At 40.8% G+C, this 26350-nt stretch overlaps 1 protein-coding gene across 2 annotated transcripts; it reads left to right on the top strand.

Moving 5' to 3' along the window:
- The first annotated feature begins 1008 nt into the window (after positions 1-1008).
- Positions 1009-26303, top strand: Ppt1 (palmitoyl-protein thioesterase 1). Of its 2 annotated transcripts, XM_027937403.3 has the most exons (9): positions 1009-1137; positions 5329-5438; positions 5648-5775; positions 6137-6207; positions 8666-8768; positions 20458-20548; positions 21509-21607; positions 23292-23363; positions 24923-26303. In XM_027937403.3, the coding sequence occupies exons 1-9, from the start codon at positions 1014-1016 to the stop codon at positions 25043-25045; spliced, it is 921 nt and encodes a 306-aa protein (XP_027793204.1). In that variant the 5' UTR covers positions 1009-1013; the 3' UTR covers positions 25046-26303. The 2 variants fall into 2 exon arrangements, with proteins under 2 accessions (XP_027793204.1, XP_027793205.1); XM_027937404.3 differs by lacking the exon at positions 21509-21607.
- The last annotated feature ends 47 nt before the right edge of the window (positions 26304-26350 follow it).

The raw sequence follows: 26350 nt of genomic DNA, 5'->3' as shown, positions 1-26350 counted from the left end.
CACAATACCTTTATTTTATTTATTTATTTTTATGTGGTGCTGAGGATGGAACCTGGTGCCTCACGCATAAGGGGTAAGCTACACCCCCAGGCCCTGCTTTTTCATTTTTAGACGCGGTCTCACTAAAATTGCTTTAAAACAATTTTTGATGTTTTTCTGGGGTGGTGGTGGTGGTGGGTGGGTGAGTAAGAGCAGGGAATTGAGATGGTGAAATGGTCTAAGAAAGAGGATCCAGCAATATAACATAAAATGAATTGAAGAGGGGAGGATGGAAAAGGGGTCATGGTTGATGAGGGCCTCTTGCAACAATCCAGCTCTGAGAATAGACTTGGAAGTGGCAGTAAATTTCACTCTTCAGCAGCCCACAGATGCTCTCGTTACACTGGTAGCCCTGGCATTTCTAGAAAATACGCCTACTCTCTCTCCTCTAGGGAGCTAGGGCTCATGTCAGTCCTTTCCCAAATGTCCTATTTGCCTATTGAAATCCTAGCTTTCCTTCATGATCCAGAATAAACACCACCCCTGTCATGATTAGTCCTGGCTGGAAATGATGTCTCCCCTTCCATTTCAAACACAAGGCTGAGTCCTTTCTTCCTCTCTTCCTTCCACAGAGCATTTCCTTCCAATGGCAGCATGGTGCAGTGGCGAAGAGCAACGACTCTGGACCCCACCATTTTGCTGCTCTCTCTGTGATCTTGGCAATTTACCCAATTTCCCAGGGCCTCGGTGTTCTTACCTGTAAAATGGTAAGAAGTGTATAGCGTTAAGAGGATTTAACCAGGGAAAGGATGTAAAGCATGGTGCCTGGTATGCAGCAAGCGCTGAATAAACGTTAGCAATATTTTTGGTTTGTGGTGGTGGCCGCGGAACCCTGATGGGGCCGTGGTCGCCGGGAACTGTCCCCCTGGCGCGCACTTCGCGGCAGTACCAGAACCAGCGCAGCCCGCGGCGGCCCCGCCCCGGCCAGAGTGCGGTTCTTGGCGCAGTGCGCCCGCGATCATGTGACAGCCAAGATGGCGGCGCCCGGCTTCTTGTGGCTTCTGGCTGTCGCCCTGCTGCCCTGGTCCTGCGCTGCCCGGGCACTGGGGCATCTCGAGCCGCCGGCGCCGCTGCCGCTGGTGATCTGGCACGGGATGGGTGAGTGAGCGAGGAGGGTCCAAGCCTTTGGCGGCTCTCCGGGTTCACGTCTGCAAAATGAGGGTGTGGAGGGCGAGGACAGTGATTCCCCAGTACCCGTCCGTTTTAGGATTTGGGGCGCTGCTCTGCACCGGGAGAAGGGAAAGGGGCTGTGCGGGACTGAGCGCTCATAGCTGTGTACTGCGACGGGGTCTTAGGCTGTCTCTGTCATCCTTGCAGCAGTTGCACAGCGTGCAGCGTCTTGAACTTGCTCAGGCTTGCTGGTCTTGCCTACCTGAGCGGTGCATCCATCCTTTTTATTCGTTCACACATTGAATCGAAATTCGTTAGGCTCTACATTATACATCCAGCATATTAGCGAGCATCTGCTGCGCACAGAGGATGCGGCATTGAATGAAAAAGTCTAATCTTTGCCTTTTTGAAACTTACTTTGCAGTAGGAGAGACAGCTTGTAAAAGAATAAATAAGTAAAACATTAATATGTCAAATGGTAACAGGTACAATGGAGAAAACCAAAGTGGGGAGGATAGAGAGGGAAGGTGATATCCTGTACTTTTATAAAGCAAAGTCAGGAAAGGGTTCACTGACCAGAAGTGGATAAGAAAAGATTTCATTTGGATGTCTGGTAGAAGGAACAGCAGCAAATGCAAAGGCCTCGAGACACAATTATGTCCTGTATATGCAAGGAGCAATATTCAGATGAGTGTGGCTGGAACTGAGTGAGCAAGGGGACTTTGGCTAGAGTGAGACAGGAACCTTTTCTACATATGGGTGACATGATCTGACTTACATTTTAACTGTAGACTCGGGGTCATGCAGGGAAACAAGATAGGAAGCTATTATTGCAATAACATAAGAGATCATGGGGATTGGATCTGTGTATTAACAGTGGAGGTGTTGGAAGTGATCAAAGTACAGGTCTCTTTTGAAGGTGGAAACTTTGGGATTTAGATGTGACACAAGAGTCAAGAGATGACCATAGGTTTTAGCCAGAACAACTAGAAGGTTGTACTGGGGATTGAACCAAGGGGCATTAATCACTGAGCCATAGCTCTTTTTACTTTTATTTTGAGACAGGGTCTCACTAAGTTGCTTAGAACCTTGCTAAGTTTGCTGAGGCTGGCTTTGAACTTGTGATCTTCCTGCCTTAGCCTACTAAGCTGATGGGATTACAGGTGTGTGCCACCACACCCAGCTGAAGTTGTCATTTCACCAAGGTGGGGGAGCCTGTAGGGTGAGTAAATTTGGGATGAGGAACAATCAAGTATCTGGTTTTGAGCTGGGTGTGGTGGTGCACGCCTTTACACGCCCCCCTCCCCCAGATATAATCTGGTTTTGGACTTATCTAAATGTGAGATCTTTGTTATACAACTGGGAGATGTCATAGAGACATAAGAGCATCTAGTGGAGGTGAGAGATACAGGCTGGAGATTTCAGTTGGGAGCCTTCAGCATCTGACTAGCATTTAAATCCTTGAGACTGTGTGAGATCACCTAGGGAGTGAGTGTAGACAGAGTACTGAACCTTGAGGCATTAAAGCATTTGGAGGTGGAGGAGATGAGGAGGAACTAGCAAGGGAGACAAGGTGGAAGGAAGTCAGGACACTGCAGTGTTCCAGAAGCCAAGGGAAGAAAATGTTTCAAGAGGAAGGGAACAATCAACTGTATCACATGTTGTTGATGGATTAAGTAGGATGAGGGCTGAGAACTGGTTATTGTATTGAGCAGCGTGAAGATCATTCATGATCTTGACAAAAACAGTTTTGGGGGAAAGTGGTAATAGAGCTTTACTGGAACAGATTAAAAACATGTTCAGAAAGGAATTAGAGTCAGCAAACGTGGACAGCTCTTTTAAGACTCCATTTCAAGCTAGGAGCTACTACAGTGAGGTTAAAAGAAGATACAAGATACATGCTTCCTGCTCTCCCAGTACTTGCGGTCAGTCACAAGGGAGGCAGTTCAGTAGCCAACAATAAACAGGTCAGTGTGATGAATGTTGTTGGGAGAGAAATAGACGATTCTCCAGGCCATAGTTTTTCCTTCTTTAAACTGGTACTTAAGCTTCTTCTAAGATTGAAAATGGAATGATTAAGTGAAAAATGGGAAATGATCTCAGTCCACTTCCCTACTGAGTTTTCTTCAGTTCTTAGTTATGGATCCTTAATGGAAAGAGAAACAAGTCTGGGACTAGGATGAGTCTAGGAAGCAGCTAGAATGCAAATTTAAGGAAGCTCTTGCTTTCAATTTTTTATAAGTGAAGGGTTGGCAATTGGAAGGAACTGGAGAGTGAGTACCCCCTTAAATTTTGTGCTAGGTGCTTCACTTGCCTTACCCTAATCTTGGCTATAAAGAGAAATCTTTCTTTCTTTGCCTAAAATGTCCCCTATGGTAAAGGAGGGGGAATGTATACCTCTGCTTAGTTTTCAATTGTAAATTTAGTGTCTCAAGTATATCATGCAGGCCTTTGAAGTGTGTTATTATTTGATAAACTGGTAGAGGGCAAAAAAGTATTCTTTTAATCTTTTTATTAAGATGAAATTCATATAACATAAAGTTAACCATTTAAAAGTACAGCATTCAGTAGTATTTAGTGTATTCACAGTGTCATACAAGCGCCACTTATCTCTAGTTTCAAAAATTTTCAACATGCCAGCCATTAAGTAATCATTTCATTTCCCCTCCTACCACCCCTGGTAACCTACAGTCTACTTTCTGTATCTATGGGATTGTCTATTCTGGGTATGTCATATAAAAGGAACTATAGGACTGTGACTTTTTGTGTTGGACTTATTTCATTTAGCATAATGTATTTGAGGTTCATTCAAGTTGTAGCATATGTCAATACTTTATTCCTTTTTATGACTGTATAATAGTCCATCAAATGAATATTCCAGGCTGAGCGTGGTGGTGTACCCCTGTAATCCCAGCAGTTTGGGAGGATTACAAGTTCAAAGCCAGCCTCAGCAACTAGCAAGGCCCTAAGAAATTAAGTGAGACCTGTCTCAAAAAATAAAAAGGGCTGGGGATGTGTCTCAGTGGTATAGTGCCCTGTGTTCAATCCCTGGTGCCCCCGCACCAAAAAAAAAAAAAAAAAAAAAAAAAGAATATGCCAGAGTTTGTTAATTCATTCATCCATAAGATGGACATTTGGCTTGTTTCTACCTTTTGGCTATTACCAGTAATACTACTGTAAACATTTGTGTGCAAGTTTCTGTATTGATGTATGTTTTCATTTCTCTTGAGTATATAATTAGGAGTTGGAATTGCTGGGTCATTTGGTAATTGTCTGTTTATTTATTTATTTATTTATTCGAGAGATTGCCAAACTTTTCCATGTGGCTTTGTTTTTACATTTCCACCAGCAATATATGATGGTTTCTATTTCTCTATGTCCTTGACAACACTTACTTTCCATTTTTTAGAAAAGTTGTTATTAAAGCAATCTAGATGAGTAAGAATTTGTACTTCGGGGCTGGGGATGTGGCTCAAGCGGTAGCGCGCTCGCCTGGCATGCGTGCGGCCCGGGTTCGATCCTCAGCACCACATACAAACAAAGATGTTGTGTCCGCCAAAAACTAAAAAATAAATATTAAAATTCTCTCTCTTTCTCTCCCTCTCTCTCTATCTTTAAAAAAAATTAAAATAGACCATATATTAAAAAAAAAAAAAAAAAAAAGAATTTGTACTTCATTGTTGTTTTGATTTGAATTTCCTTAATGATCAATGATATTTGTTGTTGCCCATTATAATATCTTATTTGGAGAAATGTCAGAGTCCTTTTGTGTGTGTGTGTGTGTGTGTGTGTGTAGTACTAGCCATTGAACCCATGACTGCTCTATCACTGAGCTACATCTTCTGCCCTTTTTATTTTTTATTTTGAAACAAGTTCTTGCTAAGTTGCTGAGGCTGGCCTTGAGCTTGCAATCTTCCTGCCTCCGCCTCCTGAAGTTGCTGGGATTACATGTTGCTGCCTCCCCTGGCCTTTTCACATTTCAAAAATTACATTGTCTTATTGTAAAGATTTTTTTTATATATTCTGGAAATCCATCTCAGATATATGTCTTGCAAATATATCCTCCCATTCTGTATGTTTCCTTCTCATATTCTTGATAATGCCCTTTGAGGCACAAAAGTTTTAAAAAGTAAGTAATGTTTTGATTCATGAGTTTCCATCATTGTTTTTGTTGGCTAGGAGACAGCTGTTGTAATCCCTTAAGCATGGGTGCTATTAAAAAAATGGTTGAGAAGAAAATACCTGGAATTTACGTCTTGTCTTTAGAGATTGGAAAGACCATGATAGAGGTAAGGCCCTTTGCTACTCTGTTCCTTGAAGGCTTGCTGACTGAATGCGCTGTTAGAATGCTTCACATTGCATTTTCAGAAGCAAATTATACAAGAACACCTTCACTCTGGACGGCTTGTGTGAAAGTGCCAACTTGAGGTCACCTCTTGCAGTTGCTAGTGGTTGCTTCAGTCCCATCCTTTCACTTGTCTGTGACTCCTTTTTTTAGGATGTGGAGAACAGCTTCTTCTTGAATGTCAATTCCCAAGTAACAACAGTATGCCAGATTCTTGCTGAAGATCCTAAATTGCAGCAAGGTTACAATGCTATGGGATTCTCCCAGGGAGGCCAATTTCTGTAAGTCCTTCTCTGATATATATTGCTACTTGCATGGAATTGATTTTTTTCTTATATTCAGATAAATTCTTTCCTCTAATTCTTTTGGGATCCTTCCCTGTCTTAGAAAGAAAATTATTCTAAAATGTAGCCATGTAAGAACATGGGAACATAATGTACTTTCTATGAGAAAAACAACAACAACAAAAAAGGTTTTGTGTTTGACCATGGTAGAGGAGAGTCTTATAATAGTTTTTTGGGGGCACAGTTGGGTATTAAGTAGCTTAATCTATGATGCTAACTGATGATGATACATTTTCATCTGCCAGCATTGATAATCTCTCCCCACCTCCCGCTTTTTTTTTGTTTTTTTAATCCCCAGGAGGGCAGTGGCTCAGAGATGCCCATCACCTCCCATGATCAATCTCATCTCAGTTGGGGGACAACATCAAGGTAACTTTGACCACTTTATTTCCTTCTTTCTCTGCTCTAACCCACAAGACCACTTGATTTTTAAAAATCTAGCAGCTCTGTTTGCATAAGAAGTCAGCCATCTTTGTAAAATCCTGTTTCTGCAGCTTGTGACAAACTAGCCAGCACTGATGAGAAATAGGAAGAGACTCAGGATTCCAGAGCCCAGTTACACAGGTGAATCATTAGGTTGCCATTTATTGTTCTCCAATTTAACTGATGTTATGTGCAGGTGAGTTGGTTGCAGCCACATGGCAGGTGGCACTTAAGGAGTTAGGAAAATATAATGAATTTTCCTGTTTTCTGGTGTTGGTGCTATGCTATTGAATTTGGGCTTAAGGAAAAAAAGTGTGTATAAGCCTTTTTTGGTCATAAATTTAACAATATAGATTAAACCCTTTGAAAAACATTAGGTTTTCTAGTTTGAATTACATATTTGGGGGGAAGGATATATCTTTGGAATAGGATTTTATCTCTATTCTGATGAATGTAACTGTTCAGGAACAAGAGAATTCTTCGTGTATTCAGAAAAGCTGGACTGACACTATTAACTGTTACTCATGGGCATATCAGTGTATCTTAGGTTCCTTTCACAGATGAGGTAAAGTAAACAAGGCCTTGTCTATTTTCTGGGAATTTTTCAGAGACTGAAGTAAAATGGTGGGTGGGAAAATACTTTTCAAAAGTATAAGAATTTTACATATACACGTTGGTAAAAAAAAACATTTTTATCATTCATTCAACAAATATTTATGGAGGGGCTCTGGAGCCAAGCTACCTGTGTTAAACTCCTTGTTGTAACCAGTGTTGTGTGACCTTGGATGAGGTATTTAACCTCTCTTTAAAGTTTTCTCTGTGATATGGGGAAAAAAGGATGTCTATTCTGGAGGGCCATGGGGAAGATTAATTATTGTCAACACAGTTGGCCCTCTGAATCTGTGGGCTCCACATCTGTGAATTCAAACAACTATGGACTGGAAATACTTGGGGAAAAAAATTGCATCTGTACTGTACACATACAGGCTTTTTTTCTTCTTGTTATTCTCTAAACATAAAAACTATTTGTATAGTATTTACATTATTTTAGGTATTATAAGTAATCTAGAGATGATTTATAGGGAATCTAGGAACATAACTCAGTGGTAGAGGGTATGCTTAGTATGCAAAGCCCTGGGTTCATTCTCTAGCACCTCAAAAAAAATTTTTTTTAAATGAAGTATATGGGAGGATGTATATAGGTTATATGCAAATACTACACAGTTTTATACATGGAACTTGAACATCCATAGATTTTGATGACTTCAGGAGGGTCCTGGAAGCAGTTCCCCATAGATACCAAGGAATGACTATATATGCTTTAGAACTATACTTGGTACTTAAAAAAGTTATTGATGGCTGGGCACAGTGGCTTGCACACCTGTAATCCCAGCAGTTTGGGAGGCTGAGGCAGGAGGATAGCAAATATAAGGCCAGCCTTAGCAACTTGGTGAGGTCCTAAGCAACTTAGCGAGACTCTTGTCTCAAAATAAAAAATAAAAATGACTGGGGATGTAGCTAAGTGGTAAAATGCTCCTAGTTAAATTCCCAGTACCTTCCCCTCGCTCCCCAAAAAAGTTACTGATGAGGATGCTGAGAATAAAAGTATAACTGGGGGAGGGAAAGAGAATGGGAACAGGCACCACCTCACATAGTGGATAGTCTGACATCCACAAGCTAAGACCCAGGAGATGAGAATGAGTCTAGCCATGTGGTAGAGTACAGAAGCAGCACATCCTCTAGGAAAGAGCAGGTGCAGAGCAGGTGCAGAGCAGGTGCAGAGGTCCTTAGTCAACAAAGAATGTGGGACTAAGCATTCATTAGCTTTTTGTCACTGTGATCAAAATAACTGACAAGAACAATTTAGAGATGAAAAAGTTTATTTTGGCTCATAGTTTCAGTGGTCTCAGCCCATGGTTGGCTGGCTCTGAGGCAGAAACATCTTGGCAGAAAGGCATGGCAGAAGAAGACTGCTCAGCTCATGGCAGCTGGAGAGCAGAGACAACAAGAAGGGGTTCTAGGACAGAAAGAATCCCCAAGGCCATGCCCTCGGTGACCTGATTCCTCCAGTCTTGCTCCTCCTGCTTATTGTTACCACCAAGTTGTCTATTCCGATTTTCAGTCCATCAGATATATTAATCAACTCATAAGCCAGTCTTTTCATCTCTGAACATTGCTGTATTGCCTAACACATGAGATTTTCAGGGGACATTCCAGATCCAAATCATAATAGCACCAGGATGAAGCTGGTTATATTAGTTCTCAATAACTCACTTTCTTGAGGGAGAAATTAATGAGATTAAGGTCTGGCTTTTGTTGGTTTTTCTTTATCCTAGTGCCTTGAACATATTAGATCCAGGACATGATTGTTGAAGGAATGGATGTTTGTCTTTTGCTGTTTTAGGTGTTTTTGGACTCCCTCGATGCCCAGGAGAGAGCTCTCACATCTGTGACTTTATCAGAAAAACACTGAATGCTGGGGCTTACTCCAAAGCTGTTCAAGAACGGTATGAGCTGTTTTTATTATTTATTTATTTATTTATTATCTGTGCTGGGGAATTGAACCTAGAGCCTTATGCATGCTAGCTGGATGGAGCTATAGCTATGAAGCTATAGCTCCAGTTCTCAAATGAGACATTTTTTTATAACTAGCTCTGCACTATCTATTCTGTTTTACTGTAAACCTAAAATTGCTCTAACAATGACATTAATTTTTAAAAAAGAAAGAAAAAGGCATTTTGCTATGGGAAAAATATAATGATAACAAATAAAACACCATCATTAACAAATAAAACAGCATCTAGATAGTACTAAGCCCAGGAAATTAACTATTAATATTTGGAGGACAGATTGTTTATGTTGTCAGCAGGGAGAGGTTAGCCACTCTTACATCAGTATCCCCAACTATTCAAATGTGTTTGATTATTTAAAAATATACAGAATCACTTTGGGAGTGTATTTTTGTTCCTTAGTTTACATACTGAATTATACTTCAGAACAGCTGGGAAATTCACTAAAAATGGCTCTATCCCTAGAAATTCTGATCCAATAAGTCTGGAGAATTCTAGGTGGTAGCTGGGGTTTGGGATCAACTAATGTGGCTATATCTATCCTGTGGGTTTATCTCTCTTTTTTTTTTTTGAGAGAGAATTTTAATACTTATTATTTAGTTTTTGGTGGACACAACATCTTTGTTTGTATGTGGTGCTGAGGATCGAACCTGGGCCACACGCATGCCAGGGGAGCGCGCTACCGCTTGAGCCACATCCCCAGCCCTATCCTGTGGGTTTACCCAGTGCATCATTATTGTCAAATAACAATTCTTCACACAACACATCCTGGAAGCCATTTGCCAAAGTAGCCTTGTGACTGACTTGCAGATACAAAAACCCTACAGTTGGCTTTCTTCCTTTCCGACCCAATGGCTGCACTCCAGACACAAAGCTGTCCTGGGCTGACAGTTCCACCTGATGGTGAGTGCAGGAAGCTGTATATCTCCACCTCCTCTTTTAACCCTTCCAGCAACTCAGACTGTGCCAAGCTTTACACTATACCTGGTTTAATTAGTGATATATTGGTTGTTCACGGGCTATGTATTCTCTGCTCTCATTGGATGTATATGGCCTCTTTAAATTTCACTCTTACTTCTTTAATCTTTATTCTTCTAACTCTTGATCAGATGCTTCAGAAAAACCCATCTTTTGTTTCTTTGTTTCGTTATCTAAATTATAATTACTGACAAACTGGGCAGTGGCGCACACCTGTAATCCCAGTGGCTGGGAGACTGAAACAAGAGGATTGCGAGTTCAAAGCCAGCCTCAGCATAAACAAGGCCCTAAGCAACTCAGTGAGACCCTGTCTCTAAATAAAATACAAAATAGGGCTGGGGATGTGGCTCAGTGGTTGAGATCCCCTGAGTTCAATCCCCAATACCTATCCCCCCAAAAAAAATATAACCACTGGCAACCAGAATTATGTTAATAATGATCAATAAACAGTTGAAGGGTGGTAAGAAGTGATACCTAAATACTGATTGAAATGGTAGAATAATGTATTATCTTCACTTTCTTCTTAAAATTCAGAAGCAGAAGAATAAAAAGGGATAAACCCATAAAGTCAAAGGAGAACAGGAAAGGAGATAAGAGATAATACAAAATGTAAATAAATATATCATTTAAAGCAGATAAATGAGTAAGAGAAAACAGAAAAACTTGGAACCTTCAGGCCTGAAGAGGGTTACACTGACAAAGAGGAGCAGATTCATCTTCTATAGCTCCACGAAGGCTCAGGAATTAGAGCTAAAAGTTAATTTGAAGATGGAAGTAAGTGAGTAGTACTAAAGCAGAGCTTTTTGTTGAAAATCTGTGGACTCCTCAATTCCATTAAATGTACATCCAAATGACTACTCTTCCCCCACCCTAACAGAAGAAGCAAACTTTATTCTTTGGAGCAACTTAACTAGAGAAGCTCCAGACTTAGAGATAGCAAGCACAGGATGGAGGAGCAATGCCATACTGAAAACACATCCCCTTCCCCAGCCTGCTTCCAGAACGATAGCAGCCAGCCAAGATTACCTACCAGGCAGAGTTTGGTCAACACTGTTTAGAAGAACTGACTTAAAGAAAAGATGGACAAATCCATGTTTGAGGATCCTCCAAGGCAGGCCCCCCACCCCCTCCCCATTACGGTACACTGAGCCCACCCGTAGATAAGCTCTGCTCTTACATAAAAAGCTTCTGTCAGCCTTGACATGCCTTGTTAAATATGAGCATTGAATCAAAGGCCCTGGCCAGACATCTGAGAGGAAAGCTTCCAACATGAAGGATAGGCCCATACAAACAAAAATTTAAAAGGAACTCAGAAAAAATGGATGACAATTGAAGGAACAGAAGAAATCTTAAAAAAAAAAAAAAAAAAAAAGGCCTATATAGTTGGCCCTGTTTCTATGGGTTCCACATCCATGGGTTCATCTACCTTCAAGTGAAAATATTTGGGGAAAGAACTGTGTACTGAACATGTACAGGCTTTCTTCCATGTCATTATTCCTCAAACAATACAGCATACAATTATTTACATAGCATATACATTATACCAGGTATAATATAGGTTATAAGTAAAGTAGAAATGATATAAAGTGTATGGGAGGATGTACATAGATTATACTATTTTGTATAAGAGATCTGAACATCCTCAGATGCACATGTAAACAGCCTATACATGTTCAGTACATATTTTTTTCCCCTGGATATTTTCACTTGAGGTTAGATGAATCCATGGATGTGGAATCCATAGAATCAGGGCCAACTAGACAGGCTTTTTTTTTTTTTTTTAAGATTTCTTCTGTTCCTTCCATTGTCATCCATTTTTTCTGAGTTCCTTTTTGTATGGGTCTTAGAACCAGTCACCCACAGATACTGTTGGATAACCATAATTATTATCTTCAGAGAGATTGCATTTATGATATTAGAATGTGAATAAAATCAACAGAGTAAGATGGAACTGTTAGAAATTAAAAGTATAATAACCAAAAAAAAAAAGGGGGGGGTATGGGAAAAGTTGAGGAAATCTCCTAGAAATTAGAACAAAAATTCAGAGGTAGAGAAACTGGGAGAACAGATAAAATTAGAGAAGCAGTTTAGGAAGCTAGTATCTGACTAATGGGAGTCTTTTTTGTTTGTTTATTTTTTCGTTGTAAATGGACATAATACTTGTATTTATTTATTTTTATACATTGCTGAGAATTGAATGCAGTGCCTCATACATGCTAGGCAAATGCTCTACCGCTGAGCTGCAATCCCAGCCCTAAATTTGGAATTATTGAATAAGTAATACTAGGCAGTTTGCTAGACTGACAACCAAGCCATCAATACATAGGTCTTGGGGACAATACAAATCTAAAGTATAGGTGGGTGCAGTGTCACATGCCTGAATCCCAGTGGCTCAGGAGGCTGAGGCAGGAAGATCACGAGTACAAAGCCAGCCTCAGCAAAAGTGAGATGCTAAACAACTCAGTGAGACCCTGTCTCTAAACAGGGCGAGTATATGGCTCAGTAGTTGAGTGTCCCTGAGTTCAATCCCCAGTACCCTGCCCACCCCCCCAAAAAAATCCAAACTATAACCAAGTATATTACTGTAAAATCTCAGAACAGTAGAGGTAAAGAGTAGATCCCATTGAGGCTGCACAGGAGGAGTCAGAATCCTGATGGCAGCTCATGCCTAATAGCAAAACTACTAACTAGAAGGTAGTGGCATAGATCTGTGCAATCTGAGGGAAGATAATTTCCAACCTACAATTCTGTATGCTAACCCCCAAGTAGCACTAAACATGTGAGGGAAAATAAGGATTTTTTTTCAGACATGCAAAAACGGGGAAAAAAATCACCTTCCATGCTGTCTTTCCAGGGGGTGGATAAAGAGCTTCAGTCCTACTGCCATTTAGTTATGGGGTCCCTAGGCAACTTGAGCCTCATTTCCTTCGATGTCTATGAAATTAGTACTTTCCTAGAGGGCTATTGTGAGGATTAAACAAACTGGATATAAAACATTTAGTGCAATGTTTAGTTCATGTTAAGTGGCCAGACTTTTGTTGTTATTACTAGTGGTGCTGTGTTCAAAATACTTATTTAGTTTTTTGTTTCCTTTATAGATATTGTAGTGTTTTTGTTTTCTATTTATTTATTTATTATTTTCAGTACTGGGGATTGAATCCAGGAGTGCTCTGCCACCAAGCAACATCCCCAGCCCTTTTAATTAATTAATTAATTTTTATTTATTTATTTTTATTCCTACCTCAGTGTCCATTACCTCCAGAGTACCTGGGATTATAGGCATGCACCACTGCACTCAGCTTGTTTTCTCTAACTTTGAGTTGCAGTTTATAAATTCATCAAATATTGAGTTATTGCTCTTTGCGATATTGTAGGTTTCACAGATACCATGGAAAAGAAGACATTGGGGTCCCTGCTCTCATGAAGTAACATATTAGTGGGGAAAGGGGCATATGGATGCCCTAAATAACAAGGATAAAGCCATGAGAAAAAAGCAGGATGCTGTGATGCAGAGTAATGGAGGGAGTACTTACTTTGGACAGAATTGGTCTTTGGAGAAGAGATCTGGAATCTAGAATATGAAGGATGAGATGGAAAGAGAATTTAAGAAAAGAAGGACCAGGCAGAAGAACAGCTGGCAGAGGCACTGAAGCTAGGACAAGTTTAGCTTGTTCTAGGCCAGGGTAACTACAGTTTAGTGCAAGATGGGGAAAGTTGAACAAAAAAGTAGAGTCTGCATCATGCAAGGACTTGTAGGCCACATAAGGTATTGAGACTTTATTCTGAACAGAATGGAAGCCATAGGGAGGTTTTAAGCAGAAGTTAACATGACCTGATTTATGTTTTTGGAAAGTCTTCATTGCTGTGTGGATTGTAAGGGGGCTAGAGGAAAAATAGAAAACCAGTTAGGGGCTCTGTAGCAATCTAGGTAAGAGTGTATTGGTCATGGGTCCACACGGGTGGTGACAGTGGGAGTGAGAGAAGAGGAATGATTTGAGGTGTTTTATGACATTGTAGATGAATTATACTTGTGAGCTGAAATTGAGCTGTTTCCATGGGAAGCATTCTGAATTTTCAGCAGCTCATATTTAGATTAACTTTTAGGATACTTTTCTAATTTTGTGGAATTGTTTGCTTTTTCTTTTAAAAATGTCTTTGTATGGGCAAAATCTCATTTTATCAGATGGCCAGTATGAGAGCTAAAGAGGCAAGTAGCTAAAATTCAGTGGTGGGAAAGGGGATAGTGAGAGCTGAAGATAACAAAAAGAAACAGGATTTCTCTCTGCAGTATTGTCCAAGGTTGCCCTTTGTATTAGGGAGGATCCTGATTACCAGAAAGAAACCAAATCAAGCCAAGGTAAATTAAAAAATAAATTTATAACATTTTGGTTCCCAAGGCCTCAGAAGCCCTGAAATCAGGAAATGGGAGCCATCAGGAGCCAAAGCATCTCTTTCTAGCTATTATTCTTAGTTCTCTTTATCACTGCATCTTTTCCCTTGCCATGCAGACCACCCTGTACTAACCACATGGTGATAGGTGGCCTTGTGCAGTTTTCAAGTGTTTATTCTTCTGTTTAGGAGATATTTTGGTCTGAGGCTAGAATCTCTCTTTTTGCAGTACTGGGGATTAAGCCCAGGGTGCTTTACTACTTACCTACATCCCCAACCCCTTTTCTTTTGAAGCAGGGTTTCACTGAGTTGCACGGGCTGGCCTCAAACTTGAGATTCTCCTGCCTCAGCTTCCTACATTGCTGAGATTATATGTGTGTGTCATCACGCTCACCCAAAGCTATAATCTCTTAGTCCCAGTTCAGATTCTTAGAGAAGGGCCATGCCCCAATTCAGGTCGGGTCCCCACCTCTGCTGTTATTAGCTGCAACCCAAGATGTGGGACCTATGAACCAACCTTTCCCCACCCTGTAACTAGTGGGTGGGGCAGTAGAAGCGCAGTTCCCAAACAAGGGACAATTGTTTTTAGATAAAAACAAAAGATGTCTTCTATACTTTCCAGGTAATTTAACCTTAGCAAAGCTAATGTGATATCCTGGTATACTCAGTAACTAGTAGGAAGCATCTTTCAAGCCCTACCCCTGTCTAGGCCTGGCAGGGGCTGTGAGGACTGGTGTGAGCAAAACAGTTGTCTCCTTCCTAGATGTGAACTCTGCCCTTTCATTTTGCAGATGTTGTCAGCCCTTCCTGGCCTCTTCTTTCCTCTAGTTTTCTCTTGTCACCCCGTCCTGCCTTCCTATCCCCATTCCTACTCCCTGCCATTGTGAATACTCCATTGTTGCCTGGCCTTCATCTTGGCCTTTCATCCTTAGCCAGCTCAGAGGAAATTAGAGCTTTTACACACCTTTTATTATGTGGATGTGCTGGTGATTGAATCCAGGGCCTCATACGTGCTAAGCACTGAGCTACAACCCCAGTTCAAACTTTTACATGTCATTAACTGGGTTTTCCCCAGGCCCTGGCTCCAGCCTGTGTACTGGGAGCTTGGCAGGGCTTACATCCCTCCCTGCCCTCAATGGCTCTTTCAAAGTATTTTTCCTCAATTGTTGCATTTCTCTACATCTTTGTGCTCAACTAGTAAACTTGCCACTTCTTTTTCTGGAAATATTCTGTCTGTTAAAAAATAATAGTAATTCTGGGCATCATGGCTCATGCCTATAAATCCAGCAACTCAAGAGGCAAAGGCAGGAGGTCTCTATCAGTTATTAATTGGCTAATTTGGGGAAAGTTATTGCTCTGCCTCAGTTTCATCATCTGTGAAACAGGACAATAATTATACCCCATGTGTTGTAGAGAAGATTAAATGAGGTAAATAGATATAGTGTGCTTAGAATAGTACTTGAAAACACTCAGTGTATGTCAGCTGCTGTTATGACAGTGATTGTTTTTTTTTTAATGTTTGTGTTTTTAGAGAGAGAGAGAGAGAGAGAGGGAGGGAGGGAGGGAGAATTTTTAATATTTATTTTTTAGTTTTCGGCAGACACAACATCTTTGTTTGTATGTGGTGCTGAGGATCGAACCCGGGCCACACGCATGCCAGACGAGTGCGCTACTGCTTGAGCCACATCCCCAGCCCCATGACAGTGATTGTTAAAATGTGCAATTTAAACTTTAGTCAATATTGACAAAATGGCTGTACAAATTTTATTTTCACCAACAGAGTATAAGAGTTCCTGTTTTTACTGTTCTTATTAATTTTTGATCCTATGTCTTAAATTTTTGCCAATCAAATGTGCATGGAATGGTTACTATCCTGATCTGCAAGTCTTTGATTGTCTGTCAGGTCGAGCATCTGCTCATGTTTATTGGTCACTCTGGTTTCCCTTCCTGTGAATTGCCTATTCATAGCTTTTGCCTATTTTCCTGTTGGGGTGGGGGTTGTCTTTTTTTCATTGGTTTGTATCATATATACACAATTTTTTAAAAATGTTTTTTTGGATGTTGATGGACCTTTGTTTTATTCACTTATTTATGGTGCTGAGAATCAAACCAGTGCCTCACATATGTGGACCACTGAGCCACAATCCCAGCCCCACCCTTTTTTTTTTTTTAATATTAAGACTTTTAATATGTTACACTTACCTCTTCCCAGCCTGTGGCATCTTTCAATTTAGTTTATGATGCCTTTTGGTGCAGCAGGGTTTTGTGTTTTTTGGCTATTGTGCTGCTGGGAATTGAACCCAGGGCCTCCTGCATGCTAAACACAATCTCTGCCACTAACTTTTATACCTTCAGCCCCAGGTTTGTTTTTTAACAGTTTTATTGAGATAGAAATAAAATAATTATAATTTACCCATTTAATGTATATATTGTTTTTTGGTATATTTTTAATTGTTTTAAGTCATGGTAAAATATATATGACCTAAGATTTGTCTTTTAATCTTTCTTTTGGAGGAGGCAGGGGGATAGGGTCTTACTTTGTTGTCCAGGATGGTCTTGAACTCAACAATCCTCCTAGTTCAGCCTCCCTACTAGTTGGAATTACTGATGTGCAACGTGTGCCTGGTTCCATTTTAACCATTTTTTAGTGGTATTAATTCTACTCACACTGTTGTACAGCTATAAACCAGTACAGTGGCTTTTAATTTGGATGTAGTCAAATTTATCCATCTTTATGATTAATGCATAAAGCTATTTTTCTATTCCATAATTTCCTCTAATTCTTTTGAATTTTATTTCTTACTCTTATGCATTTCATCTACCTCCTGTGTGTTCTATTCTTGAGTCTGTTTTGGGGTTGTTCTGTCCGATTCATTTGTCTATTGCTACCTCATTACCACACCATTTTAGTTACTATAGCAACTTTTACTTAACTCTTCAAGTCTTGGCTATTCTTGGGCTTTTATTGTTTCATCTGAATTTTAGAATTAGTTTGTCAGATTCCACCAGAAATCTTAAGGGTACTGGAGCTTAGTGGTAGAGTGATTGCCTAGTTTTGCGCAAGGCCCTGGGTTTGATTTTGAGTACTACAGAATTAAAAGACAAACAAACAAAAACCAAAACTCACCTTAGTATTTCAGTTGGATTTCCTTAGTGAGTTTTTATATTATCTCAACACACCTTCCTGTGCGTTTTGCTCTCCCTCTTTCAGGCCCTTACCTCTCAAGCTGGGCCCTTGAGCAGCATGTCTCAATGTGAACCACATCTGTACTGATAGCTCAACTCAGGATAGGGGAGAAAAAGAGCAAAAGAGAATGATAACAGATCTAATATCACTATCTTATATTGATTTTATACCTTGGGTAGATGTAGCACTAGACCTTTCCTTGTTTAATTTTTATAAACTCAGACAGGTAAAAACCTGATTCCAACCCAAGTCTGTGGGACATCTGCTGGTACTGTCTATATCCCATATACAGAAGAGAGTGGAGGGGAGTCGTGAAGAGCAGGACATCTGGAGCTAAACTGCCTGCGTCTCTGCTCTGGCTCTATGCTTACAAGTAGTCTGATCCTGGCGAGGTTCCTCAATCTCTCTGAATATCATTGTCTTATTTGGAAACATGAGGATAATAATAGAATTTGCCCCATGGAATTCATAGGAGGATTAAATAGGTTAATATAGCTAAAGAGCTTAGAATAAGCCTGGTATGAGAAATGTTATACAAGTATTACTATTATCTCTAAGCCACATGGCTAGAGCATGTCTCAAGTGGCAAAGACTTGTCTTGCAGGCTTTAGCCTGTGTCTGATAAGTTTGGCTTGGGGAGCTATCCTTTCCTGTCCCTTGAGCATGGTGCATTGGCAAGAGTGTGGACTTGATGGTTCAAGCTCTCATCTTTTTTCTTTTAATTAATTAATTGTATATTTTTTAGTTGTAGATGGACATAATACCTTTATTTTATTTATTTTTATGTGGTGCTGAGGATCGAACCCAGTGCCTCACGTGTGCTAGGCAAGCGCTCCATCACTGAGCTACAATCCCAGCCCCTCAAGCTCTTACCTTAACTTCATTCACACCAGCTATGTAGCTTATTACTTGGCCTGTCTGAATGTGTTCCTTCAGTGGTACAAGGAGATGAGATGAGTACAAACCTGTGTTCCTTTTCCATCTGCCTTTTGCACTTGGAACCTCCACCTCCTTGGTGCCCCACCTTGTGAGCAACTGTAGCTCCTATTCATCCTCAGGCCTTCCCTTCACTCTTTGCACCAAGATTTATTTTATTATTATTTTTGGTACCAGGGATTGAGCCCAGGGGTGCTTAACCACTGAGCACATTCCCTAGCCCCTTTTTAATTTTTTTGAGACAGGGTCTTGCTAAGTTGCTGATGCTGGCTTTGAACTTGTGATCCTCCTGCCTCAGCTTCCTGACCTGCTGGGATTATAGTGCCACTGCGCCTGGCTACTCCAGGATTCTCACAAAACAAAATGTCCTTGCCCCTTCATGGCTCTGTTTCCTTTTCATGCAAAAAGGTGACCTATGGCTACCATCCTTACTCTTTTTTTCATCCTCAACCATCAGGCCTCGCTCACTGGAATTCTGGGTCACCAGAAACCTTGCCTGGCAAGATCCAAAGACCTTTGTGTTCATTCCCTTATAGTGTCTGTGTAAGCCAAGAGTGGTCACCTTTCTGAGAGGTGTGTTGTCCACCCACTTTTTTTGTATTTGTGTGTGTGTGTGCACGCGCGCACTACTGAGGATTGAACTCAGGAACTTGCTCATGCTCACAAAATTGCCCAGGCTGGCCTCAAACTTGCAGTCCTCCTACTTTAGTTTCCAAAGTCATTGGGATAGTTTTCCCACACACTCTTGAAGCTGCCTCTCCCCCTTGTTCTTCTAACTATGCTGGCCTCCCCTCTCCTCCCACCGCTTTTTCTTTCTTTCTTTTCTTTCTTTCCTTTTCCTTTTCCTTTTCTTTCTTCACCAGGGATTGACCAGCACTCAACCACTGAACCACATCCCCAACCCTATTTTGTATTTTATTAGATACAGGGTCTCACTGAGTTGCTTAGCACCTCACTTTTGCTGAGGCTGGCTTTGAACTCATGATCCTCCTGTCTCAGCCTCCCTGGTGTGTGCCACCTTATCTTGCTTTTTTTTTTGGTACCAGGGATTGAACTTGGGCGCTCAACCACTAAGCCACATCCCCAGCTCTTTTTTTTTTTTCTATTTTATTTAGAGACAGGGTCTCACTGAGTTGCTTAGTGCCTCGTTAAGTTGCTGAGGCTGGCTTTGAACTCACAATCCTCTTGCCTCAGCCTCCTGAGCTGCTCGGTTTTATATATATTTATATTTATACATTTTTTATTTTTATGTGGTACTAAGGATTGAACACAGTGTCTCACACATGCTAGGCAAGTGCTCCACCACTGAGCTTCAATCCCAGTCCTCCTCACACCTCTTAATCCTAACCCTCTTTCAGTGGCAGCTTCTTTCAGAGTTCAGTCCATTTCACTCAGCAAATCCTTACCACCAAGCATCTCTTGTATGCCACAGAGCTTAAGGCCCTGTAGCTCCTGTAGGGGACAGACAGGACCACTTCTACATGTAAGAAACAGCAATACTAAAACAAAATGACAAGACCAGTACTAATAGTATTTTATAAATGTTCAGAGTTCATTGAATTTTTAAAGATCAGTGAAACCAAATCAGTGAAGGATACAAATAAATTTATAAACAGATTATAGAATGTCATCCTAACTACTACTACTGATAGCCTCACTGGGATGTGTTAGCACTCCATTCTAGTTTGAGGAGGGCAAGATGAAGAGAGAGAGATGACTGGATGGAGAAGGGGCAGAAAGTGATGTTTGAGGTGAGTCTTGCAGGATGAGTAGGATGCAAAAGACAGTAAGGGACGTGGGACTGTGGCACAGGACAGCATGTGCCAACATGACTGGAAGGCTTAAGTGTGATAAAGCTTAATGCCATAAAGGAATCAAATATTGATGAACCATTTCCCTAAATCCTTTGGATTTTCTGTACCATGCTAAATATCCCATCTTTGTCTCAGCAAGATGTATTGTCGATGAACTGTCCTGTAGGTAGAGGTCTTGTCTTCTGTACTGGAGATAAGGCCTGAGAAGTGGGGACTCTGGTCTTTTGTCCTTTTGAAGCCTCTTGGTGGCTTTTATACTGGCATATGCCTGAGGCATGTTGACAGGCAGCTTAGTTACCTTTATTCCTTTTTCTCCCTGTAGCCTGGTACAAGCAGAATATTGGCATGATCCTATAAAGGAGGATGTGTACCGCAACCACAGCATCTTCTTGGCAGATATAAATCAGGAGCGGGTAAGGACCCAGCTGGGCTCCCAGTTTGGCATTTTTTTGGGGCATCAGATGCAAATGAGCAGTAACAATTTACCCAAACTGTCCTGGGCAGAACCCAGGAATCAGAAGTTCTGTTTTTGGGGAGACAGTGCTTATGCGATGAAGTTCCTTTCAGGGAGACTAGAATTCATTAGGCCTTCCTCCCCAATGGCCTTTCCCTTTTGGTCAGTAGATTGCTGACTGAGCTATATGGAAATTCATACCTACTGTCTTCATGAGGGAATCTTCCTAGTGGGACCTTTTAGGGCAGATTTTCTCAGAAAAGAGATTAACCTAGTAGAAACACTGCAGAGGGCACTGAGTGTGCCCCAGACATGAGCATGGCTTTGGAGGTTCTGGTAACTTGGTGGTTGTATTTTTATTAGGCTCATTTGAGGGTTTTCGTTGTTTTTTTATTTTATTATTTATTTATTTATTTTAAAATTTATTTTTTAGGTGTAGATGGACACAACACAATGCCTTTATTCTTATGTGGTGCTGAGGATTGAACCTGGGTTCCACCCATACTAGGCGAGTGCTCTACTGCTGAGCCACAATCCCAGCCCGTTCATTGTTTTTTTAAACAGAAAATTTGAAGGGGAAAATAAACAGAAAACAACCCAGAATAACAAGAACAACCCAGAATTTTCTGTTTATTTTTCCTTGGCATTCTCTGGCTAGAAGCCTTTAACCTATGGGACTGATGTCTATATAGATTCATCATAGTACCTGTTTGCCATGGTTGGTGGCATGTCAGTCAGAAGAGATGGTTAAAAAAAGGCTACTCAGGGCATAATCTAGGCAGAAAGCTGGAAAAGCAGCCCATGCTCATGGGAATGAAACTGTTGCCCAGGGTCAGGAAGACAAAGCACTGAGAGGCTTTAATCCCTCTGTTGGAAAGTGATGGTAATGATTCTGAGGTGCTGCTGGCCTTTCTTCCAGAGTGTCAATGAGTCCTACAAAAAAAACCTCATGGCCCTGAAGACATTTGTGATGGTGAAATTCCTCAATGATTCCATTGTGGACCCTGTAGACTCTGAGGTGAGGTACTACTTAGGCCAGAGCATGCCAGGGGACTGAGAGTGGCACTAAAACACAGCTGCCTACTGGGCAAAATCCTTTAGTCTTCTCCACGTACATTAGTTGTTATTTTGTTCTGTTTTTGTTTTTTGTGCTCAGGATTGAACCTCGGGCCTTGTGCTTGCTAGGCAAGCACACTACCACTGAGCTACATCCCCAGCTCCACCTACTTCCGTACAGAGCAGTGGTTCTGAGTTCCATAAATGAATACTGAATTGGTTGTAATCCTGAATTCCACCCCAGAATTTTATGTAAGAGTATGTGATTGCATTCTCTGGAGAAGGATCTATAATTTTAGTCAGATTTTCAGAGATCTATGACCCCCAAAAGGTTCAGGAATTTGTAAATTCCTAAATGTAGGCTTGATTTGGCTTTGACCTATCTTTCCACCTTCATCTCCCTTCACATCATTTACTTTTTTGATCAAGCCATATTGTAGTATTTGAAATGCCCCAAACTTGGCATGAGCTTTTCCCCCTCTTGCATGCCTTTGCTCATGCTTTTTCATTTCTAGAATGTTTTTTCCTGTCTTAACTCCTATTTGTCTGTCAAGGCCAAATGCAAATGTTACTTCCTCTAGGAAGGTGTCCTTATCCCCAGAATTTGCTTCCTCTTTTATATCATCACCAGCCCCTAGTAAAGCCCTCCTCACATTGCCTCAGACCACCAGTGGGTGGCAAACAGGCCTATAGGACGAAATCCAGCCTGCCAGTTTTGAATGACCTGTGAGCTAAGAACTTTATTGATTTAAATTGTTGGGAAAAAAACTAAAAAGTATATTTTATGTGAAAATGACATGAAAGTAAAATTTCCGAATCCATAAATGGAGTTTCATTGGAATACAGCTGTTATCTGTATATTATCTGTGGCTGCTTTTGTGTTAAAATGGCAGCAATGAGTAGTTCCAAACATACAGCTCTAACATTTTATATCTAGCCTTTATAAAAATAAAAGTTTGCCAGCCCTCTGCTAAACAATGAATTGTCTCTGTTCCTTGCTAGACTGGAAGCTTATTAGAAAAAGAGATCATATATTCACCTTTGAATGGCTAGAGTTCAGCACAGGGATTTTTCTTTTTCTTAAATTTTATTTTATTTGTTTTTTTTTTAGTTGTAGTTGGACACAATATCTTTTTTTTCCCCTTCAAAACATTTTCTTAGTTATTGATGGACCTCTATTCAATTTATTCATTTATATGAGGTGTTGAGAACCCAACCCAGCGCCTCACACATGCCAGACAAGCACACCACCACTGAGCCCCAGCCCCAGCCCCTGGACACAGTATCTTTATTTTTATGTGGTGCTGAGGATTGAACCCAGCCCCCCCCCCCCCCCCCCATGTGCTAAGTGAGCACTCTACTGCTGAGCCCAGCCCTCAGCACACGGATTTTCAAGATTGGTATACAATAAGAAAAGGAAGCAGAAATTCTGAGGAGATGGAAAGCTCTTTGGGAAGATTAACTCATCCCTCAGGATTAACCTTTAAAACAAAGTGACTTAAGATATCCCCTTATCCATTTTTCCTTCTTGCTAGCTACATATATAGCTTTGGGATATTTGTTGATATGGTAGCCAGTGTCAAATGAATTTGGCAGTATGTGCTGAGTATCTGACCTTTTTTTTTTTTCCTCTCTCCCTCCTGCAGTGGTTTGGATTTTATAGAAGTGGCCAAGCCAAGGAAACCATTCCCTTACAAGAGACAACTCTGTACATACAGGTAACTGGGAGAGAAAGATCATCTTTCATCTCTGGTTCCTGAAGCTCCTGGGTTCTCTGGTGCTAGAGCCTTCCCCTGCTCTGCCTAAGGAACCATCTGACTCCTGTCTGATGTGGACAAGTCTTGGTAGGATGATTATTGCACTAGCTTCTCAGGCACTGGCTTATCAAAATTCATTAGGTCATAAGGTAAGACCTGTCTCATGGTTTTCAAGCAAAAACAAGAACAACATAAGACTTTCTTCTTGAAGAAAAGATTTGGAACTGGCTTCCTTTGTAAGGTGGGTTTTGCTACAAATCCAAGAAGCCTCCACGGAAATGAAAACAGAACAGAGAGCTACTTTCCAAAAAAAAAAAAAAAAAAAAAAAAATCACAGACATAAAAATCCTGTTTTTAAATTAAACATTGGGGGACTAAGGATATAGATCAGAGCACATGTTTATGTAGCATGTACAAGGCTATGATTTTGGTCCCCAGCACCAAAATATCAATAAAGATGGCATTGACGAAGAGAGCTCCTTCTGCAGGTCAAGCAGGTGTAGAGTTGTTAATTTTGTTCAGTAATAGGTCTGTTTCTTAAGAAGAACCTGCAATATTTCACATCATTATGGGCCTGCTGCACACTAAGGGATTTATATTGGAGGCAGAATCTCTCACAAATGCACAATCACCATCTCCTAGAATTCTTCCACTTTTCAAAGGCCATCTTATCCTCTTGACTTTTCTCTTGCTTTTTGTGTTCCAGCCTGGGTAAGGTAGAAGAAAGGGCAGCTAGGATCTGATTCAGAGTTTTGGAAATTTCTCCCTGAGAAATTCAGTCTGATGGTAGCCATAGCAGAAACGCCATTTTGGCCCTGCCATAACTGCTTATCTTCTCTGCCAGAGGCAATTATGTGTGATTGTTATTAAGAATTGGGTATGTTTAGCAACCTGCTTGTAATCCCAGCAACTCCAAAAGCTGAGGCAGGAGGATCACAAGTTCAAAACTAGCCTCAGCAACTGAGCAAGGCCCTTTGCTACTTAGGAAGACACTGTCTCAAAAAATAAAATGGGCTGAAGATGTGGCTCAGTGACTTAAATGCCCCTGGGTTCAATCACCAATCCCCCGCCTAAAAAAGAAAAAGGAATTTGGTATGTAGGGGCTGGAGATGTAGCTCAGTAGCATGTGTGAGACTCTGGGTTAGAAGGTTAGAAATCCAGCACCACAGGGGTGGTGGTGGTGGGGTACAGAATATAGCTATATAAAACAGTTTCAAATTGCACATACATTTAATGCTTAGTGAAAACTGAAGGAACTGAAGGAGGTGTCCTTTTTGACATTTTCTAACAATATACACCTGGGATTGGGGATATAGCTTAGTTGGTAGAGTGCTTGACTAGCATACACAAGGCCCTGGGTTCAATCCCCAGCAACCACCACCCCCGCCGAAAAGAAACCAGTATAATAGTACACCTCTAAGGTACTAAGGGAAAAAAATGCATTTTGAGAATATATAGCAAGTGAACATTGTCACTTTACTGTTTTACTTAAACCTTTCATTATGCCTTTCTTTCTGCAGGACCGCCTGGGGCTAAAGGAAATGGACAAAGCTGGACAGCTGGTGTTTCTGGCTACAGAAGGGGACCATCTTCAACTGTCTCAAGAATGGTTTTATGCCCACATCATACCCTTCCTTAAATGAAGCCCCTGCAGTTCACAACACAGCTCAGGGAGTCCCTAGCTCTCCCAAACTACATGGAACAGTTAGTTCTTCATGCCCAACCCTGAGCTCAGATCCAGCTTGCAACTAATCCTTCTCTCTAACATGCCCTACTTGGAATGATCTAAGATCAGAATCTTATCATTTGCTGCCTCCTATCACCATATGGTGTTGAATTCAAGTTTAATCAGCTAATAACCATGGAGATTGTTTTACAACCTTATGATGTGGTCAAGCTCAGTCTTAGGGAGTCTGCTGCAGATCGATGCCAAAATTGTGCCGGACACAGGTGACTGAACAAACTAAAGCAGTAGAGATTCTGAAGGCAACTCTAGCCACATTCAAGCAAGTAGAAGGCTGTTACCCAGGCCTGAGGTGCTCATATAAATACTTTGTGTTGCTGGTGAAGATTTAACTAGTGCTTGGGAAAATATTGCTTGATAAGGCTGCTTTCCTCTTTTGAATATGTTGCCTTCTGTGGTATTTAGCAATTACTAGACAGGTTCCACTGGCCTTCCATCTTGCCTCTATAAAACCACTGTCTCGTAAGGTAATAATGAATTAATTGTTTTGTCATTAAAAAGAGGGAAATAGCACCCAATTGGGTTGCTTAAAAGAGAAAATGTATACCTTGCATAACTTAAAAGACAGTGGCAGGGTAGGGTATGACCATGAAGAAAACAGGATTGGAAATAAAAACAAGGCAGCTGGTTCTTTCCATTCCATCTTTCTTAAGTGGCGTGGATGTAACTACTCTATTACTGGCTTTAGCAGAGCATGGGAGGAACAATGTAGAGAGATCAGGTTTTCTAACTTCACCCCACAAGTCATATTTACCAGCGTATCCCAAACTGAGATGTTCTTTGAGAGAAGGACAAAACTTGAAGAATACTGTATGTTCCTTCTCTGAGATGAACCCACATCAGACTAAGGACTGAGAATTCCTAATGAATAGTAAAGGAAAATACCCATTAATCTACCATTTTCTACCTTATTTGAGCATGGAAGTCTTAGCCCCCACTCTATGAAGACCTATCAACACTTTCTGGACAACTTCTGTAGAATGCCAAGCTGCAGAAATGATTAAGATGTTTTCATGAAAGAACCTTGTTTGTGCTGCAGTTTACCTTTTCTTTTTCCTCTCTCAAGCCTTATTCTTCAACTGAAAGATAAGGATTAAGGACAAGAAGTGGGATGTGAAAATTTTATGAGGTTGTCTAAAATAAAGAGTAATTTCTTATCCTTAGTGTTATTTTTCTTTTCAATATTTTTATATCTCTGTTTAGC

This window comes from Marmota flaviventris, chromosome 10 (genome assembly GCF_047511675.1).
Source record: "Marmota flaviventris isolate mMarFla1 chromosome 10, mMarFla1.hap1, whole genome shotgun sequence".
Taxonomy (NCBI): domain Eukaryota; kingdom Metazoa; phylum Chordata; class Mammalia; order Rodentia; family Sciuridae; genus Marmota; species Marmota flaviventris.
Note: the sequence above shows the minus strand (reverse complement) of the source record. Positions and strands in the feature narration are given on the sequence as shown.

What these genes read in the sequence shown, in the direction of transcription:
- Ppt1 (XM_027937403.3), top strand. Translation starts at nt 1,014, where the DNA reads ATGGCGGCGCCCGGCTTCTTGTGGCTTCTGGCTGTCGCCCTGCTGCCC. An exon ending in GGTGATCTGGCACGGGATGG is followed by an intron (nt 1,138 to 5,328) that starts GTGAGTGAGCGA and finishes TTTGTTGGCTAG; the next exon opens with GAGACAGCTGTTGTAATCCC. An exon ending in TTGGAAAGACCATGATAGAG is followed by an intron (nt 5,439 to 5,647) that starts GTAAGGCCCTTT and finishes TCCTTTTTTTAG; the next exon opens with GATGTGGAGAACAGCTTCTT.